The sequence below is a fragment of the Hyla sarda genome, chromosome 9 (genome assembly GCF_029499605.1).
Source record: "Hyla sarda isolate aHylSar1 chromosome 9, aHylSar1.hap1, whole genome shotgun sequence".
Taxonomy (NCBI): domain Eukaryota; kingdom Metazoa; phylum Chordata; class Amphibia; order Anura; family Hylidae; genus Hyla; species Hyla sarda.
The window spans coordinates 26280802-26301603 of NC_079197.1; the positions used below are offsets into that span (position 1 = coordinate 26280802).

Genomic DNA, 20802 nt, shown 5'->3' on the forward strand with positions numbered 1-20802 from the left:
TGTCTTATACAGTGTCTGGTAAACATGGAGACAACAGCAACTAACTGCTAGAATGTTAAAACCACACTTTAAAAAGGAAAAGAAAATAGTCCAGCGCTTGTAAGAAGTTGTGTATAAAAAAAAAATGTATTTAAAAAAAATCTGTTAAATGCACATGTACAGAGTACAAATATACAGCATTAAAGGGGTTATCCAGGAATAGAAAAATAGAGCTAATTTCTTTCAAAAACAGCTCAATTTCTGTCCGCAGGATATGTGTGGTATTACAATTTGGCTCCATTCACTTCAATGAAACTGAGCTGCAGAACCAAAGCCAACCTGGAGACAGATAGGGAGCATTTTTTTTTAAAGAAATTAGCTCTTCTTTTCTATTCATCTTTAAACTGTATATTTGTACTTTGTACTTGTTCATTTTAATGGATTTTTTTAAAGAAAATGTTTTTTATCCAGAACGTCTAACAAGCACTGGACTACTTTCTTTCCTGGCTTTAACCACTTGCACTGTGGGTCTCCGTGCGCTGGAACCTCCTCCTGAACAGAGGGTGAGCTGATTATTCATGCTTTATACTTTTAAAAGAGAGTACAAAGCATCACATAAAGACACTGACACAGTAAAATACATCTTCAACAAGGTGTTTAATGAAGAAATATTTTGCAGTTCACTCTATTATACTTAATATCACAAGATTTTTGCTGGTGTATCAGTGTCAATGAAGTTAAACGATGCAGGCAGCGCGATAGTCGGAACAGCAGTCATTGTAGCTGCTACATGAAGGATTACAGTTACAAGGGAAACTCTTCCCACTTGCTCCACAGCGCCCCACACAGGATTCTAAGTTGACCCCTGCACAGTCACATACTCCATTAAGAGAAAGGCCCCCATTTATTCCAATTTTAGAGCTGATGGCAAAACGTTGGGCACTGTATGATGCTGCAACAGAATAGGAAAAAAGCCAATGAAATCCAAAGACATCATTTAGACAATAAATTAAAAACTATTGTGCAAGAAAAGTCTGATTGCAAAATATGATTTTCAGGACTAAGGATAGTGGCATCTTAATCCAACCAGGGTTAAATGGGTTGTAAGGTTATTTAAAACATATCCCCTAATCCACAGGATAGACCCGGTAGCTTCCATGATCTCCAGAACGGGGCCCATCTCTGAAGCCCTATGGCTATGGATACATTTTAAATAACTGAAGTACCCCTTTAAGGGGCTGTGGAAGTCCATGAGGTAAACTAAGGGTGTGAAAGGATACAAATTTCTGCTTCAACAGCTACTCATCGGAGAAAGAGTTTGAGAAGCCTCATGTATAATGGTAGCCATACACCTCCTATAATACAGTATCTGGAACCAATCTCAATTAATCCAAAGGACACAATAACAAAACAATAATACAGCAAAGAGTGGTGGTGTCAAAGCTATAAGGGGTGCCTGAGTCACATCTGAACCCTGGTGACATATGACAACATACCAGAATTGTTAATGGCATATGGAAGGTATGGGACCTGTTGCCTAGAGATCCATGATCTTAAAGTTAGCCCTCTATAGACTGGTAAGGGTCAAAGAGAGAAATAAATGATGACTGGCTAAATGTAGGCTACTTATGCTACATCTAAACTTTTCAGATGGCAGGCTAAGGGATTTCCACATTGGTTGGCAGCTGTTGAATCTGGGTACCCACACATTAATGTTTAAGGTCCGGGCTGAGCAGGTCCCTATAATGTTCCCTATATCTATCTTGTTGATCGGTGCTCATATAATGAGCCTTCATATGACTCAATCAAATGAAGGATGGGTGATAGCTGAAAACAATCACTGGAAAACCCAACTACAAAAACCCATTGGACAATAATCAGCCCATGTAAAAGGGCCTTTAGGGCCAAGTATCCCATCGGAAGATAAAAACTTAACGTTAGAGGCACATCTGGAAAAGTTAGCAGTAGGATTGTCTTGGCCACTGTATGACAGATACTCCTATTATACTTAGAACAAAAGTCTAAGTAATCATGAATAATGCTGGTGGTATACATATAAAAAAGTGTGCCCATTGAATAGGAATATGATGCAATACAAGGCAGCCAGTAGACAAAGAGCACAGTGCTTGACTATCTTCGGAAGTCCCATATAGAGTGAATGGAGCGTCAGCCAAGCTTATGTACTTGTGATGTTCCAGTAAGGGATATGCATCTCACACTCCTCAGCTTGAGTCCCTGCACGTCCCCAGGGCTCACCTGCACTGTACCCCTATAATCTGTATAATTGTAAATTATGTGTAAAGGACCTTTGATATGGTCACATGGTTATTGATCACGTGATGGTGATGTTTTGTTACCCAGAGAGCACCAGGTGACCAATTGACCCCCAGGTAGCCTATGGGCTCCTTGCTCAGCCCCCCTTTATAAGAAGGGGAGGAATTACAATCTCTCTCTTTCACCCCACTTTCTGTTGAGGTCAAGTGCAGTCCAGATGTCTCAGAGCCAGTGTCCAGCACATCTGGAGGCCTCAAGCCTAAATTACAGCCACAAGTCAGTAAGTCAAGTTATCCCTGTCTGCTGCCATTATCTTCAGTCAAGTCTATTATAGTCAGTGTGGCTGTGCTAAAGTCTGTCATAGTCACTGCCAGTCCCAGCAAGCTGCGAGGTCCCCTCTGTTACCGGTCACCTCTCTGGGATCCTGGCCTAGCTGTAAAGACTGTACCATCTGTCTACTTCAGTAAAGCTACCGTTAACCCTGAGCTGGCCATCTTTCTACTTCAGTAAAGCTACCGTTAACCCTGAGCTGGCCTTGGACTCTTATTTACCCTGCCTAACTAGGACTAGCGGTGCTGCCGTTTGGGTGGTTCTCGGTTAAAACCACGTGTCACGAACATTTAGGGATTAACACCACCTGTCCCTGAGCTACAACATCTGCCCCATACACCTCCCTTCACACCCCAACACCACATACTCCCGTTTCAGTCATTCACTCATGGAACAAGAGGCCTCTGTTATTGTAATCGGTGACAGTTCCAGAGGTCGGACCTCCACCAATCGGTTAGTTATCACCTATCCGGTAATCTATAAAGATATTTTTTTAAATTAATCTCTACATAATTATGGATTGGTTTAAATAAATAAAAACTGATAGTGTTCCTATCCATCTTACCACCCTAAACCAGGAAGGTATTCTAGAACGCCCCTTTCTACCCTAGATCATGCTACATTATATCACTACACTCTGCTGGGATGATTGTATATGGGAGGTACTCTACTGATTTTATTGTGTATAATGGACACTTAGTTGGCATTGTTTTGTTTTGGGGTGAGCGCTCTGATGGCTCTGATGGTGCTGATAACAAGAGAATTCTAGATGTCATCATAGTGACATTTGTGTACAGAAATTATTTATTTGTACAAATGAATGGCCTCAGTAGGACAGTATAACCTAAACACACTGTATGGCGACACTATTTATTCACTTTATAATTGAGGCACTGACTATCCAGTATATGTGTATATAGCTGTATGAGTGTAAGAGCTGAAAACGCAAATGCCTCTTGGAATTTACTCTTTAAGCCACTAAATTGAACCATATATATTAAAACAACAGTGAAAAGAAAGACAATGGGCTAAAGAAGTACAGCTAAAATATGCTTATTGGATATTGTTTATTGGCAACAAGGAAATCTCTCTATTACTGACAGAGATGAACAAGATTACACTTTACAGGTAGCCTGATAGTCCGCACAGCACCTATTACTGCTGCTACATGAAGCATTACAGTTACATGGGTAACTACTTGAATTGGCACCACAGCGCCCCACACAGGATGTGAAATCCACCCCCAGACAGTCACAGACACCATTAAGTGATAGGCCTCCACTTATACCAATACTGCTGCTGATCCCGAACTTCTGACCGCTGTAAAAAGCTGAAAAAGGAAATAAATATGCCCCATTCAGAGAAGCCCCATTTTAGGGTGCAGAGTACATTTGTGGTTCACGTGATAATAAATGACCTTATTATTTCTGTTGGTATTACATTGAATATTCTATAAAAGGTGTAAATAATATAATAAACCTATAAAATCCCTTTCCCCAATGTAGGCTCCAGCACAAAAGATATAGAAGTGGAGGTTTATCAGAAATAGACTGAATATAACACCTATAGTATGTGCACAAGGCACAAGAAAAAAACTTCCAAACAATAAACAATTTGAAAAGATTAAAATATTACCGTATTTTTCGCCCTATAGGACGCACCGGTATATAAGACGCACCCTATTTTAAAGGTCCAAAATCTAGAAAAAAAAGATTCTGAACCCAACAGTGATCTTCAACCTGCGGACCTCCAGATGTTGCAAAACCCAGCATGCCCGGACAGTCGTTGGCTGTCCGGGCATGCTGGGAGTTGTAGTTTTGCAACAGCTGGAGGTCCGCAGGTTGAAGACCACTGGTATAGGAGGTAATACTCACCTGTCCCCGCCGCTCCGAACCCGTCACCGCTGCCCTGATTTCGCTCCATCGCTGTCACCGCATCCCCGATGCTCAGGACGTCTTCTTCCCCGGGATCCACGCTCTCCGTCAACGACGCTCCTATTGGATGACGGGACGGCGTGCGCGGCGACGTGATGACGTCGAAGAAGAGCGCCGGCCATGCAGGGGATCCCGGCACGGAGCAGACACCGAGGAGGCAGGTAAGGTCCCTCCCGGTGTCCTGTAAGCTGTTCAGGACGCCGCGATTTCACTGCGGCGGTCCCGAACAGCCCGCCTGAGCAGCCGGGTTAGTGTTATTTTCGCTTCAGACAGCTTTGATCGGCACGTCTGAAGGGTTAATACAGGGCATCACCGCGATCGGTGATGTCCTGTATTAGCCGCGGGTCCCGACCACAGGTTGATGGCCGCAGGTATTCGCCGTATAAGACGCACCAACTTTTCCCCCCCAGTTTTGGGGAAGAAAAAGTGCGTCTTAGACGGCGAAAAATACGGTAATTCTTTATTGATATGAAAAAGTAACATTAAAAAGTACATGTAAGGAATCACACAAAGGGACAATATAATGAAAAAAGCGGGATACTGGGGTGAAGGTCCTGATCACATAGTGGACTGTATGTCTGAATAGAATGTAATGTTACAAGAATAGATCACCACTGTGCATGTAAAGTGTATACATGGATACTAAGAGGTAAATACCAACAAAGGGTTAAATGTAAAAAGTATAAAGTACCACAGTGCAAACAGCATGTTATTTCAAGGCTTAGACAGCTCTCATAGTTAAACATATACAGAAGACTGAAGCTAGAGAGACAGAGTGGAGTACATTAGTGCAAGTAAGAGAAACCACTTTGTGAGAGAGATGTAGCAGCACTAACAATTTGGACCAATGGGTGGAGGGTTGAATTTAGAATGACTATTTACAATTGATCACTAGAAGTGATCACTGAAACCCTAAATTTACCACCCACTAAATTAATTGTACCCCTAAAAAATAACTTTTATTTTGCCAACATTTAAAATTGCTAATTATTTTGCCTAATTGCCTCAGGCTGCAGTCCGGAGGACAATGTGAACTGGGACAACACTGTTATTAAAAACGTATACACATTACCCAGACGTTTCACCACAAGAAAGTGGCTTTATCAAGGGCTATGGGGTCAATGGCATTTGCCATTGATCCCATAGCGCTTGATAAAGCCACTGTCTTGTGGTGAAACGTCGGGGGGGGGGGGGGGTAATGTGTATACGTTTTTAATAACAGTGTTGTCCCAGTTCATATTGTCCTCCGGACTGCAGCCTGAGGCAATTAGACAAAATGATTAGCATGTGGCTACATGCAGTTTTCTGCACTACAAATACTGGAGACAGGACACTGAAAATTTTAAATGTTGGCAAAATAAAAGTTGTTTTATAGGGGTACAATTAATTTAGTGGGTGGTAAATTTAGGGTTTCAGTGATCACTTCTAGTGATCAATTGTAAATAGATGTAGCAGCAGACACATACAGTAGAAACAGAACTCACCCCAGCTCCACACCACACCTCTGACGCGTTTCGCCGGGATAGGCTTTACCCACTCCTGGATAAAGCCTATCCCAGTCTTCTGTATATGTTTAACTATGAGAGCTGTCTTAGACTTGAAATAACATGCTGTTTGCACTGTGGCACTTTATAGTTTATACATTTAACCCTTTGTTGGTATTTACCTCTTAGTATCCATGTATACACTATACATGCACAGTGGTGATCTATTCTTGTAGCATTACATTCTATTCAGACATATAGTCCACTATGTGATCAGGACCTTCACCACAGTATCTCATTTTTTCCATTATATTGTCCCTTTGTTTGATTCCTTATATGCACTTTATAATGTTACTTTTTCATATCAATAAAGAATTAATATTTTAATCTTTTCAAATTGTGTATTGTTTGGAGTTTTTTTTCTTGTGCCTTGTGCACATACTATAGGTGTTATAAAATGTGTAAATAGTTAAAGGAATCAAGAAGATTTAGTACTTATATAGAGAAGGTTATGAGTCATGACACTGTTTAAGCCCTGAGAGAGTCCTGATCCTGACATAGAAGGTCGGGATAACCCAATATACATGATGCGGGAGAACTTGTAGGACTTCCTAATGGCCTTGTTAACCAGGGTATTATACTATTCATTGCAGGCCTGGTTCCACCACAAAGTATTGGCAGATCCTTCTCAGAGGTCAGTTAGGGCAGGGTCAGAAAATCTTGGGTTGGTAAGATGCGGCATAAGTGGAGGCTGATACCATACGTAGAATCTAAAGGCACCCATACACATTACACAATTTAGGTTGGCTTGGTCTACTATCTAATGTGAATGGAAGCTTCTTGACTAACCCCAACCTGGCAAATAATGTTAGAGTAAAGAACGAGCTAAGGAGCTAAGCTACCAGAGATATCTAGCGTAAGCTTACTCCCCTTCTCTCCACTAACAACACATGCATGCTCAGCCAAGCCATGCCTACATGCGTATGGGGGTCAGGAGGAAGAACTGCCGACCAAATGCTCTTATTAAAGGGGTGTAGGCACCTTAAAATAATCAAAATGGGCTTTATGTGTGCAGGGTTTTCAGACAATTTTCCCCCACAATCATCGTTAATACTTGTCTTTGTTGTACCTGCTGTTCTATCCTCTTTTCTCGGGTCATTACTGCTTTGGAATAATCTGAGGCTAAACTGTGCTGGACCCCTTAAATTCAATGGGCCACATAGGGAGTATGTTATACAGTAAAACCTCTTTGAAAATAACACCCATTATTGCATTAAAGGGTACCTCTCATCAAATAAACTTTTGATATATTTTAGATCAATGAATGTTGAATAACTTTCCAATAGCATGTTAATGAAAAATATGCTTCTTTCTATTGTATTTTTCCCGATCAGTCCTGTCAGCAAGCATTTCTGACTCATGCTGGAGTCCTAAACACTCAGAGCTGCCAGCCTGCTTTGTTCACAGCCAAACAGGCTGTGAACAAAGCAGGCTGGCAGCTCTGAGTGTTCTCCTTTGTGAACAAAGCAGACTGGCAGCTCGTAGTGTTTAGGACTCCAGCATGAGTCTGAAATGCTTGCTGCCAGGACTGGTAGGGAGACCCCTAGTGGTCATTTCTTCAAAGTGGAAAATTTAATAGAAAAAAGCATATTTTTGAATAACATGCAATTGTAAAGTTATTCTGCATACATTAATCTACAATATATCAAAAGTTTTTTGGATGAGAGGTGCCCTTTAAGACTATATAGGCCCAGATTTATCAAACTGTGTGAGATAAAAAATAGAGAGATTTTCCCCCAGCAACCAATCACAGCTCAGCTAACGAGCTCTGGTAAAGTGAAAGCTGAGCTGTGATTGGTTGCTGTGGGGAAATCTCTCCACTTTTTCTCTCACACAGTTTGATAAATCTGGGCCTATGTTTACATTGCAGAATGTTCACACTGAATATCTCCGTGCGGACATTCTGCAGACTGCAGGCACTAGGACTGCTTGGGAATGCTCCGTCTCATAGACAGCAATGCATTCCCTGTGGAGTCATCAGAAAGAATGGACATGTTCTTGATCTGTAATAATGGACAACTGCTTATATTCATCTTTCTACTGCAATAGAAAGATGAATAGTTTATTTATTTATTTATTAATTTATTCATCACTGTGTTCACATTTTGTGTTCTTTTCATCACAAGGATTGGTCAGGGTGCGGTCGCCTTTCTAGGTGTTGTTCCTCCTGCCAATCTAGGGGAGATGTGTGTGGCCATTAGGTTCCTCAACTCCCTGCCAGGCACCCTTGCTTTAGCAGGGGTGCCAAGCCGGTTTTACTGGCTCCTTGGTTTTTGCCCGGTTGTTCGCCAGGAGCACTTTCAGTTGTACCTGGAGCCTTGCAGGTGCCTTTTGGCCCAGAGGCAAAGTGTTTGGTTTATTGGGGGGCCTCTCTACTTTCAGAGAAGGGCTTGCGATGAACCGCAACCTTGTTCACAGTTATTTGTGTGAACACTTGCACTTTTTACTAGCACGTACCTCGGCTCTTAAAAAAAAACGTTAAAAAAAAATAGAAAGATGAATATACAATATTTCTAGTTTTTCTGTTCTTTTACTCACAATCATTACGTATCTCCAGTTCCACAGGGTAATGATCCGAGACGGCTTTGGTCTAAGGTATGAAGTTAAAAAGCAGCAAAACCAATTTAGTAGTTATTTTAGATGATATGGCTAAAACAAGAAAACTCAGCTGTCAGTAAAAGCCTCACCATTTCATATGTAAGATCATATTCCACTTGGTAGTTCAAAGCTTTAGCCGAGCCAGGAATGACTGTGTTCTGAAACTTAGATCCTCCAACAACTAATCTGAAATCAAAGGATACAAGGTAAGGAGCAGAGACAAGATAGGATCTGTGAGAGGACTCATTTATTAATGGCGTATATTATGAGGAGCTTAAATCCTCCACTCCTTGGTACTGTATAATGTCTGTGAACATAGTTGCTTATCGCTTATTTAGGAGATAGGGCATAAGCAGCTGATGCTGGGACCCCCCGCAATCTCCGGAACAGGACCTGGCGCTCAGTGAGGGGCGCGTGTCGTCTACCACTAGACGACACGCCCTCCATTAATTTCTATTGGAGCGCCAATGATGCCCGAGTACTCGACTTGGACTCTTTGGAGCTCCCATTGAAATGAATGGAGGACATGCCATCTAACGGGGGGGGGGGGGGGGTTCCCAGCAGGGAGGATAAGTTAAATTGGCTGCCGTATCCATTCAAGTATTTTATATTTCCCCAATGAAACAAAAAATTAAAGAAACTTTGCAAATGGGCTTAATTTAAAAAAAAGTACCCTAACATTTTGTGTATACAGCTCCCATGCCGACCTATGTATCGTCATGGTAACAGACTATAACAGCTCCAGAGTAATCAGATCCTGAGGTAACAGTTTAGCTTTTGTCCCTTCTCCTTTGCTAACAGAATCTGCAATGGAGGCTGCTATCACAGCCTCCAAAACAGATGCAAACACAGCCATAGAGAAGTAGAAAATGGCAGAAAGTGGCAGATGGCAGCAACGGCTACGGTATAAGCAATGCTTCTTACTCCTGTATCTCTGCCATATTGTCAGTCTGCACTGTTGATCTAGAGTTCTTTTCATACACTAAATTATCGGGATGAATAATACTATATTGGAGGTTTTTGGGTACATTTACACAGTTGTAACATATGATCAGAAATACGCTACAATTCCCTTCAATGGGTCTACGGAAAGTCCTCAATGGTGGCAGATTTACAGATTGCAGGCAGATCCGTTGAAATGAATGGTAGCGTAACTCACAGACCATTTCCCGCAGAAGGTAACCCACTGCGGGAAATCTGCTGCGAGTTACGCTACAAGTTATGATCATGTGAACATACTCTTAAGCTACAATGGCTTAAAGAGAACCTGTCATCAAACCCTATTTTCTAAACTAACTCAGTTTATTTTCCCTAACTACTCCTAACACCCCTCTTGCCTTTAAAAAAAAAATGTCCCAAGCTTTAAAAAGCTGTGTACCATAACTTTCCCCTTGCACCCATTGTGTGAGCTCCCGGCAGGAAAAAGTGGGCGTTCCCCAGCAGGCACAACGTCACTGAAGCCTGTGAAAGCTGTGCCTCGCCACGCTCCACACACACTTCCTAAGTGTGGTCTCCTGCCAGGCCGGGAGGAGACTAAACTAACTGTTTGACTTGCGGCAGGAAACAGAACAGAGCCACCTAGTGGCCGTTTTTTTCAATCACATTAAAACATATAGAAGGATATTTATGAAGCTCCGTAGTAGATTTTTTGTGTGTAAAAAAAGATTCTTGCTTATTCCAACGCACATTTCTGAAATCTGCTCACGTAGTAAATTTTTTTTTTTTACTTTGCAGTGGTCATGTATTTATGAAATGCGAAAAAAGTTGCATTTCCATTTAAAAGTCACATATGTATTACAGGTCCGACCCGGCTTACAGAAAGTGCATACGTCCGCAGAAAAGGACATTAACACCCACTTAAACAACTGTTTTTGTTCTGCATCATGCAACAAAGCTACTACATTAATGTTAATAGCAATAACATGAAGAGAAAAGACAGAGCACACACCTGAAGATCCTGCTGCAACGATTTATTCAAAGTTCATTCAGAACACAGATAAGACTTCTTCCCCATAGTCACGAGCGGAGTTAAGAGGCAGGAGCATGCACCCGGACGACAGCCACTGTTTAATGCCATTTCATCAGGCCCCGGTGACCCAGTGGCGTGAAACAGTGGCTGTAGTCCGGGCTAACGGACACTGACGTCAGCGCCGCTCATGAATATTCATCCTCCTAACCAGAGGGAGGGATGAATATTCATGAGCGGCGCTGACATCAGTGTCCGTTAACCCGCAGAAGCCCCGCCTTTGCCAGTTATAGCAGGATATACACAGAGATTAAAACTACAATTGCGGGCGAACGGTGGCACGGATCAGACCAAGGTAGGGCTCATTTTAATCAGCGTCTCCCGCACTATCCACCAATACCTGTGGATAGTGCAGGAGAAAATATGTAACAGTTTTCCTTTAATATAATTATATTATGTTAATTATATATATTAATTAACTCTATTAATTTTAAGGTTGAAAATACACACTGCACACCTTGTTAATTTTAGGATATGTACATGCCATTATTCATTATTCCATTCATTGGCCCCAGTGTGTTTATAATAATTCATTGGCCCCAGTGTGTTTATAATAATGAATTGGCCCCAGTGTGTTTATAATAATTCATTGGCCCCAGTGTGCTTATTCCCTGTCCCGCTGCCTGTCGGGAATCGGCGGCAGTGAATGAATAAAGCCGACATGTCCCGCATGTAGGCTTCATTCATTCACCGCTGACGCGCAATCAGTGCACCGCCGGGACATGTCTATTCTCTGCTGCTCATCTCCGTCAGGTACAGAGATGAGCAGCAGAGAATAGACATGTCCCAGTGGTGCGCTGATTGTGCTAGGAGCAGGGCAGCAGCGGGGACGTGGCGGGGGCGGTGAATGAATGAAGCCTACATGCGGGACATGTCGGCTTCATTCATTCACCGCCGCTGGTTCCAGACATGTCCCCGCTGCTGCCCTGCTCCAAGAAGATGAGGAGCAGGCAGCGGGAGGGGGAATAAGCCCCCGGGGCCAATGAATTATAATAAACACACTGGGGCCAATGAATTATTATAAACACACTGGGGCCAATGAATTATTATAAACACACTGGGGCCAATGAATTATTATAAGAACACTGGGGCCAATGAATTATTATAAACATACTGGGGCCAATGAATTATTATAAACACACTGGGACCAATGAATTATTATAAACACACTGGGGCCAATTAATTATTATAAACATGCATGGGGGCATAAATTTGGGGGACAAAGTAGTAGTTTAAAAACCCCACCAGGAGCCCTGAATGGCTCCTTGGTGCCGGTTGTTCAGGGTTCCCGGCGGGGGATTTAAAAATGAAAGTTTACACAGAAGTATATACATCGCAGGGGAGCGGAGCATGCCGCTCACTCCCCTGTTTTATAACTGCTGATTGCATCAGGTCTCAGAAGTGAGACCCGCAGCGATCAATCCCTTATCCCCTGTACTACTACCCCCAACATGGAACAGACTCAGTTCCATGATGGGGGTAGTAGTACAAGCACTAACGTAGCCTCCCCAGTCACCTGTAGACTCCCGCAGCCAGGGAACTACTATTCCCATCATGGAATCAAGTCTGTTCCATGATGGGAGAAGTAGTAGTCATACATTCAGACACACACATTCACACAGGGTTGATAAAGAACTTTGGCTAATAACATAAGAGAAACATTTTCTGTTTAAAAAATGCTTTTGTAAGAGAGTTTCCAGTTTTTTTTGCTTACGTGCCATTTATTTACCAAGGCCGCACGTAAGCAAAAGTAAGTAAAAAAAAATTGTCAAAAGCCATACGTTTGAAAAGAATGATTAATCTCCTTCATAAAGGTTGAGAATTTTAACAGCATGTAAATAGCAAAGTGTCTTATAATTACATAAGGAACACTATATTAAAGGAGTACTCTGGTGCAGACTACTCCTGCTCCGTCCTGCCCGGGCTGCAAAAAAATTAAAATAAACCATCTCTCACCTTCCTGGGTTCCCGCGGAGCGCCAATGCAGCTGATCGGTCCTCCGGTCCATCTTCTTCATACTTCCGTGTGAACGAAGCATCACATGGCGCTCAGCCTATCGCCGGCCGCCGCGATGTTCTGCCTCGGCTCATAATAGGCTGAGCGCCATGTGACGCTTGAATCACACGGAAGTATGAAGAAGATGGACCGGAGGACCGATCAGCTGTAGTGGCGCTCCGCGGGAACCCAGGAAGGTGAGAGATGGTTTATTTTCATTTTTTTTGAAGCCCGGGCAGGACGGAGCAGGAGTACTCTGCACCAGAGTACTCCTTTAAAGAGTATAAGTTTGTTATACTCTTTAACAAGTAACAATGCACTTTTACAATTGATGGGTAAACATTATATCCCTTACCTGTCATACGGGCAGTGAGTATTGGTGCTCACAGTAGTGTCTACAGAGTCACCAATGAGCCACTGAAGACCGGCTTCCTGACGGAGTCGAATCGTAGGCCAGTGAGCGCTCTTCACGTAATTGCATCCGGCATTGTAATCTCCCAAGATCAGGATGTCCTACAAAAAAAAAGCATCCTCAGGAAAATGCAAAATGTGTATCTCTATCTCAGTTTTCTCCTTGTGTTATCATTGATGTCGCTGAACTCTTCTTACTTTACATCTCAGCAAGAAGCAAAGCTGCAGCAGCCATTTTTATCTTTGTGAAGCTATATCATTGTCATAAAGTCACCCGGGCTTTAAATAAATTCACAGCCCCTGCTCTCTCCTCCCACCTACTCTCTCTGTGACTCCTAAAGAAAGGTCTGTATTTGTAGGTTTAAAAGAAGTGGGCAAAGAGCCCTCATAGAACTTATTAGGCTTCCAAGGCCTTGTTCACACACTGCACAAGATTAAACACCAATTCAAGGCAAAAGTTGAGCAATTTCCGATAGCAACCAATTCAATTCTAGCTTGCATCACTTTTGCTGAGGCCATGTTCCTCAGCAGCAGAGATTCTGCAGCAGCAGAGTCCAATATTCAATGGGATTCTGCTGCACTGTGGACACAGCGGATTTTCCTTAGCTAGATGTTTCTGGCAAAGAAATTCCAATTTCTGTGTCCGCAGAAAGAATGAACCTGTCCATTCTTTCTGCGGACTTTGCACCGAATGCATTGCCGTCTATGAGATGGTGCATTCCTGCGCAGTCATTCCGCAGACTGCAGGCGGACAGTGTATTCCCGCACGGTCATTCCGCAGACTACATGCAGACATCCCGCAGACTGCAGGCGCCGGCATAACATGCCGGCGCCTGCAGTCTGCAGAATGTCTGCATGGAGATTTTCCGTGCGGACATTACGACGTGTGAACGTAGCCTAATTGTGTAACTTTTTGCAATGGTCATTGTGCGGCATATATAAATATATATATATATATATATATATATATATATAGTGCATCGCCTGTGGGATATATTTAACTTGTATAAGGGTGTAGGAAGAACATCTATGCTGCACAATTCAGCAGTTCTCCATAGTAGAGTAACAGAGGGGGGTACGGGAAACATTACAAGGAGGCCCAGAGGTTACTACTGGAGAGAAAAAGAACAGATTCTGTAAATGAAATGCTGAACACGTCAAAAGCGGAAGCTTCTAGAAAGATTTACATCAGAATCCTCGTCCCCCAGCTCGCTCCTTTGTGGCCCTGCTCCCCTGAAAAGAAAAAAGTAATAATCTTCCCTTTATCTTCCCCTCCTCCAAGCAGGGACGGGTTATTGAATGCCTTAGACGGCAGAGCTATTATGTTCAATGTTACGTGTCTGTCACTGTCATTCATCCCTGCGATGCTGTAATGTGGAGAATGTAGGAGCCTCATAAATGAAAGACAGGAATAAGAAATTGAGGAACCTCCAGAAGCAGGCGTTGCTTGGCGTCTTCCCACGCGTCATAGAGACCATCCACCTCCCGCACGGCATAATCTGGGCTGGTGTGAATGGAGATCAAGGCAAAGTCCTTCAACTCTGAGAAGGGAACAGGACAACAAAAAGTCTATATAGCATTCAACTGTATTTAAAGGCATAAGATAGCTGATCTACATGTCAAATATGTCAGTAAAGGGGTACTCCGGTGGAAAACTAATTTTTTTTTTTTTTTTTTTCAAATCAACTGGTGCCAGAAAGTTCTACAGATTTGAAAATTACTTCTATTTAAAAATCTTAACCCTTCCAGTACTTATCAGCTGCTGTATGCTCCACAGGAAGTTCTTTTCTTTTTGAATTTATTTTCTGTCTGACCACAGTGCTCTCTGCTGACACCTCTGTCCATGTCAGGAACTGTCCAGAGCAGAGGCAAATATCCATACCTGCTCTGGACAGTTCCTGAAATGGACAGAGGTGTCAGCAGAGAGCATTGTGGTCAGACAGGAAAAAACTTCCTGTGGAGCATACAGCTGATAAGTAATGGAAGTAATTTACAAATCTATTTAACTTTCTGGCATAAGTTGATTTAAAAAAAAAAAATCCACCGGAGTACCCCTTTAATTTACTGCAGAATTTTCATGGAGAATTCTGTGTAGAAATTCTGCCATATGAACGTAGCCTTACAGAAGAGCTGTCTTAGCCTCTGCAAACAGGATGAGACAGGAAACACAACAGGGCATAGTAACAGGTAAAAAAAAAAAAAAAACATAAAAAACAGTCTAATACACTAAATGGAAATCAGGACATAATAAATCTAGCAGGATGAGAAATTAAAACCCTAATGTGGCAGATTCTGAAAACAAGACAATCTTAGTAAATCTGAGCCATTAAAGCTGTGGAATAGTAGGTGTTATAGAGGCTGTGAAGTTAAATTGTTAATTGATACCATCTGTCCTATGATTGGTGCTGCTGCTGCAGGATGTAAAGGAAACAGCATTTTATATAAGCTTTATTGTTGTCTTTTTTGTCACTAGTTTAACACCTGGCTGCAACTTTTTGGAGCGATAGAAAACCCCATGAAAAACATCATACAGATGCTGTTTTTCTATAACACCCTCCTTGAGGAAGATTTCATGGTCCAAAGAAAGCAGAACCTTCCAAGCATGAATTTGGAAGAGGAAGATTATCACTAACTTAGGCCGGTTTCACACAAGTGTATTGCAATGTAATTTTTGCTCCTGCAATAAGGCCAAATGTCCCAGCCAGACCGCAGGTTGACTGATCCCCGAGCACCATAGTCATCTACGATAATGTATGTTCGGACTCAGGCCGGGAGACTTGGCCGTGATACGGAACAAATACCACTGTAAACCAGCCTAAGGCAGAACCATTATTTCTAAGTGATTTGGTCATGTAGCCCTAACCTCAGTTTTTCCAGCACCATGCCATCAGAAAAGAACAAAGCGAGGACTATATTATATGTTTTACAAGAAAGAAAAGATCTGGTCCATGCTGTCCTATCTACTTGAATAGTTTTATAAATGTCTTAAAAAAGAAAGTTATGATAAAAGGAAATCATTGCTTAGTGATAGCGTCTTCATAAATACAAAGTAATAAAAATAAATGAGCATCCATTCCGTTCAACTTTTAACCTTTGTCACGTTTCGTGAAGCCCCCACTCTCCTCCCACCAAATGCGCCCGCTTGCTATAGTTCTTCATCACCATAAAATCCCATTATGCTGTCACAATCTTGCATTCACTTCCTGGTGCGATTAAGCAGCGCTATTGTACAATTCAGGCTAATGTAATGCAGATGTGGTTCCATCCGTTAAATCAAAGCCCCACCCTGTGGCCACTTGTGTTATTGCAGCAACAAGATGTCAACCATTCAACTGCATAAAATTCCTGCATGCAGAAAGTACTTAGCAACAAGCCAAATATTTATGAATACAGCAAAGTAACAGATAGGAGATACATATGTAGTATAAACATAGCCTCGTAACAATGGAGGTCTGCTGAACTGTTCTGAATGTTTATATAGTTCTGTAGATTTTAAAGGAATTCCCTAGGAGTCAAGACAGGATGTGAGGCAGGCATGTGGGGCTGCATTTTCCCTGCAGAGGAAGAATATTTCTGGCTAAAGCTTTAGGGGGTTATAACTTATAAGACACTCTTCTAGTCTAGAGACTAGTACATCGCTGCACTGGGCTACATGGCACAGAATATTCTGCAAGAAAGAATTCAGTGCCAACTGGGATCCCTGTGGAGCCTGTGGTTGGAGGGCGTCTAATAAGTGCCATATTTTATGTGTTCTTCTGATCTCTATGGTGTTCTACCCTGATTTGCACTATTCTATAATGTTTTTTGATTTTTTTTAATGCTCTTTTATAATGTTAGAACTCTCCAAGGGATAACACACAGAACATTGCAGGATCTTGCTAGCCCAGGCTTTCTCTTGCAGGAAGTCAGTGATGGTCTAATGTAGCCTGTGGCGGGGAGAGGAGTGTACTAGCCCTCAGGAGTGTCGTTAGTTTAGGATAGCTTTGGGAAGTACTCACTTCTGCTTAGAATACAGTTCTGGATGTCACTTCAACCTGGTTCCATACCTGGGAGCAGAGAAAGTAAAGGAGAGAATAGAGAACTACAGCATTTGGGGATAAGCTGCACAAGAAGCCCACAGCCAGACACTAGGACCTCACTAGGCTTCCAGCCAGGCCTAGTACCATGTACCCGCAAGCCACAACCCCTCAAAACCTGCATCCTTCTATTGGAAACTGCAGCATCAACTGTTAGCAAAGACTTTTTGCATAAGCTGTAAGCCAAACGGCTAGGATCTGCTCCAGAGAGAAAGAAAAAGTGCTAAAGTAAAGAAAACAAGCTTCAGGTACCCTAGTATACAACAGCATTGTGGGATATCCTGCTCCAGCCATAACCTTCCAGTTTACTTGTTCAAGAGACTGTGCCTCCTTTGAGCAAAGAACTGCAAGCTGCTGGGGTTACGACTGTGTCCGGCTCCATTACTGCACATGAACAGGGTACCCAAAACAACCCCCAAACACTACACAGGGTATGTCCAGATGAACTACAGCTACATCCCATACTGAGCTGCCTCTCTGTCACTATGCCAGTCTATAAAGAATGGGAGTCCCTGTGAAAGCTCTTGAGCCATTACGACCAGGGTGACACAGACCCTGACTGGTGTGAGGACTACAAGTCTCAGCCATCATACAGGCCTCCTTCCCTACTGCAACACATGTGCTCTGTTAGGCTACTTTCACATGGATCAGGTGATCACTCTTTTCCAACTCATTAATTGGCCAATGCATGCAGGGATGAGCACAGACATTTTGGGGGGCAGGGGCTCAAGTAGAAAAAAAGGGCTGTGGTTGCCCAGTACGGGAGATGTTACCCCGTACCCTTGCTGCCCTGTCAGGCAGCCTCCCTGCAGTGTCCTCTGGGCCCCCACCCTGCATCTGCTCTACTGTAATTGTATAATATCCCCTATGTTATGTATATAAGAATGTTGTATCTTCAAGAAAGGTTAACATGTGATCACCAGTTGTCATGTGAATTGTCATGTGATTGTTACCCGGGAGGTATCAGTGACCAGGTGACCTAAGGGTGGCCAATGGGACCCCAACAGAGTCTCTACCGTAAAAGCCCTGGGAGGAGTCTCTTCGCTCTCTTAGTTCCTGAGTCTTTGCTGAGGTGCAGTCGATCCTAAGAGTCTGGAGTCCTAGGAGCCTCAAGTCAAGTCTGCAGCCACAAGCTACAAGTCTACAAGTAACTACAGTCACAGCTTAGTCTGTCTCCAGTCAAGTCAGTCACTGTCATCTATTGTCAAGTCAACATGGCCTGCACTAAAATGTCTAAAACCACTGCAAGTCCTGGCAAACCCTTAAGGTCTCTGAAGTCACTGGTCACCTCCGTGGGCCCCGGCTACACTGTATAGACTTTACCATCTGTCTCTCAGTAAAGCTACCATTGTCTGTAACTTGGCGTCTGAGTCATTATTGCCGCAGTGCCTAGCCCAGGATCCAGCAGTATACCTTCAGGTGGCATTGAGGATAAACCACACCCTGGCATCACGAATACAAGGGGTTAATGCCATCTTCCCCCAGGGTAATTCCATCTGCCCTCATCACACCCCATACAACAGGGCACTTCTGATTAAAAAATATTTGTAAAAACCTTACATATGTTAACATTCCTGAAGTAAGGGACCTCCGGCAATCATGTCAGCTAAATGAGACCTGCATCACCCCACGGAGGTTCCAATCAGTAAGGGTATTATAGGGCAGGTACATTAAAAGGGCAGGGGGCTCAAGCCCCCTTTTGAGTCTATGTGTGCACGTCTCTGAATGCACGGTTTGCATGTTCTCCATGTTCTCGCATTCCCTCCGACACTACAAGAGCACCTTCTGTGAAACTGGCCATAGGGCTTGCTGGGGATAGGGAAATGAGTTTGTGAGCTCTACTGAAGACAGGGACAATCTCTCTGGAATATGTTGGTGCTATATTCATCTACAGCAATGGTCTCCAAGCTACGGCCCTACAGATATTGCAAACCTACAACTCCCAGCATGCCCGGACAGCCAACGGCTGTCCGGGCATGCTGGGAGTTGTAGGTTTGCAATATCTATAACATAGTATTCTTTAGTTATGATTTTCATATATAAAGAATGTGTGTATCCCATATACCGGTTGTCACCGATGAAAACCGGGCAACAAAAGGTTCACGGATGAAGACGTCAGTGCCGCAGTTTTCACAGCCGTCGTCGTAGTGATACCACTCCGTCGGCTTCAGGATGTCCTCTCTGCGGAGTTAACAACAAGACAAGGGTGAAGCATCGCTCATTACCTGGCTCCATCTGGCTGGGGGCTTTTAATGGGACAAACCAGCCTGCTCTTCACTTTCAGGCATCCTTCCTATCTATCATGGTCCAAGACGCTGCCAAGACAGGTGTTCAGATCTCCCAACCCTGAAGAAATCGTCCTGACTGATGCTGTCAAGTGTAACCGCACTCCCGGCAAAAGCGGCTGAATAATGAAGGTGCTAATTTTCTCAATTTAGGTTAACACATCTTATGAGCAGTCTGGCTGCCGTCTATAGACAGGTGGTATACAAGAAGAACCCCTCCCTTCCTTGCCCTATAACCACCACCCTCGGGTGCCCCATTGAAGAACGACATGAACCTATATACAAATGGCTATGGTCACTTACCTGTATATATATACATATTTCTCTCGGTACGAGCTACGGCCCAGATGGTCAGAAATCAGCACATTGTAGTTTAGGCCTGTGGCTCTGTTATAAAAGAAATAGAGAATATTCTTTAAAGGTACAAACCATGCAAAAATCATATACTGCATTATGACTGGGGGCAGGACACAAGGAAAATAAGCAAAGGGATTTAGAACAGGAGTTCTAAACCGGTGGTTCGCGTACCCCTAGGTACCCCATACGCTGATGCGCTGACAAATACCGGCCATGCATTGGCTAGGATTTGTCAGCGCAGAGTGGGGAATGGCCGATGCAGCTGTGGTAACGGGGTGGTGCTGGTGATAGTGTAGGGTATATTGGTGTTAACCCTTAATTGTCGTGACGCCAGGGTGAGTTTCCTCAATGTAATAATCCTACCGCCAACCATCCCACAAATGGCAGGGAGAAATAATGGAATGTCCACAGCAGATTTTATGGACTAAACTCCAAGTAACTTTACTGTATATTTTATGCAACGGCATGGAACACAACAGTCTTTGAGAGAGAGAGAGAACCGTGGTGCAGGTTCCTCACAGGTTTGCTGGGACTCCGGATCAATGAGCTTTGGTGCCAGCCACTGTGCTACTATTTTTAGGAGATTTGAGTTTCTAGTAGTCACACAGAATTCAGTAGTTTGAGCTTTGAATAACTCACGTTTAGTGGCTGTGGATTCTTAGGCTTTGGGCCTAGCTTGAATTGATGATTGTGCTGAGATGATTGTGCTTCCATGATAGTCCGGCAGGAAGAGAGCAAGCTAAGAGCGAGAATTTAGTGGCAGCAGCCCCTTATATATTAAGGGGGTGGGACAAAGCTCATTGGTCAGCACAAGGGCATTAAGATGAAGGGTGGGGGGAGGGATAATGGCAAAGGGGATCAGAGGGAGGAGGGAATATTGGTACAGAGGGATTAAGATGGAGGGTGGGTAATGATTATCCCCAGTCGTCGTCCCCCCCCCCCCCTCCACCTTCATCAGAATCCCCATCTGCCATTATCTGATAGTGGCAAAAG

General features: G+C 43.2%; 1 protein-coding gene across 4 annotated transcripts in view; it reads right to left on the minus strand.

The window, feature by feature from the left end:
• Positions 1-600: 600 nt before the first annotated feature.
• LOC130291677 (deoxyribonuclease-1-like) overlaps positions 601-20802 on the minus strand; it is a 34848-nt gene continuing 14646 nt past the window's right edge. For 3 of the 4 annotated variants that reach the window (XM_056540766.1, XM_056540765.1, XM_056540763.1), the window contains exons 4-10: positions 19756-19839; positions 19233-19348; positions 14520-14632; positions 13036-13193; positions 8749-8845; positions 8600-8651; positions 3638-3913 (exon numbers count right to left, since the gene is read on the minus strand). In XM_056540766.1, the coding sequence (XP_056396741.1) occupies positions 3699-3913; positions 8600-8651; positions 8749-8845; positions 13036-13193; positions 14520-14632; positions 19233-19348; positions 19756-19839 (835 nt within the window). In that variant the 3' untranslated portion in view covers positions 3638-3698. Of the gene's footprint in view, positions 932-3637; positions 3914-8599; positions 8652-8748; positions 8846-13035; positions 13194-14519; positions 14633-19232; positions 19349-19755; positions 19840-20802 lie in introns of those variants that run through there. The other variant, XM_056540764.1, reaches the window with a different exon arrangement.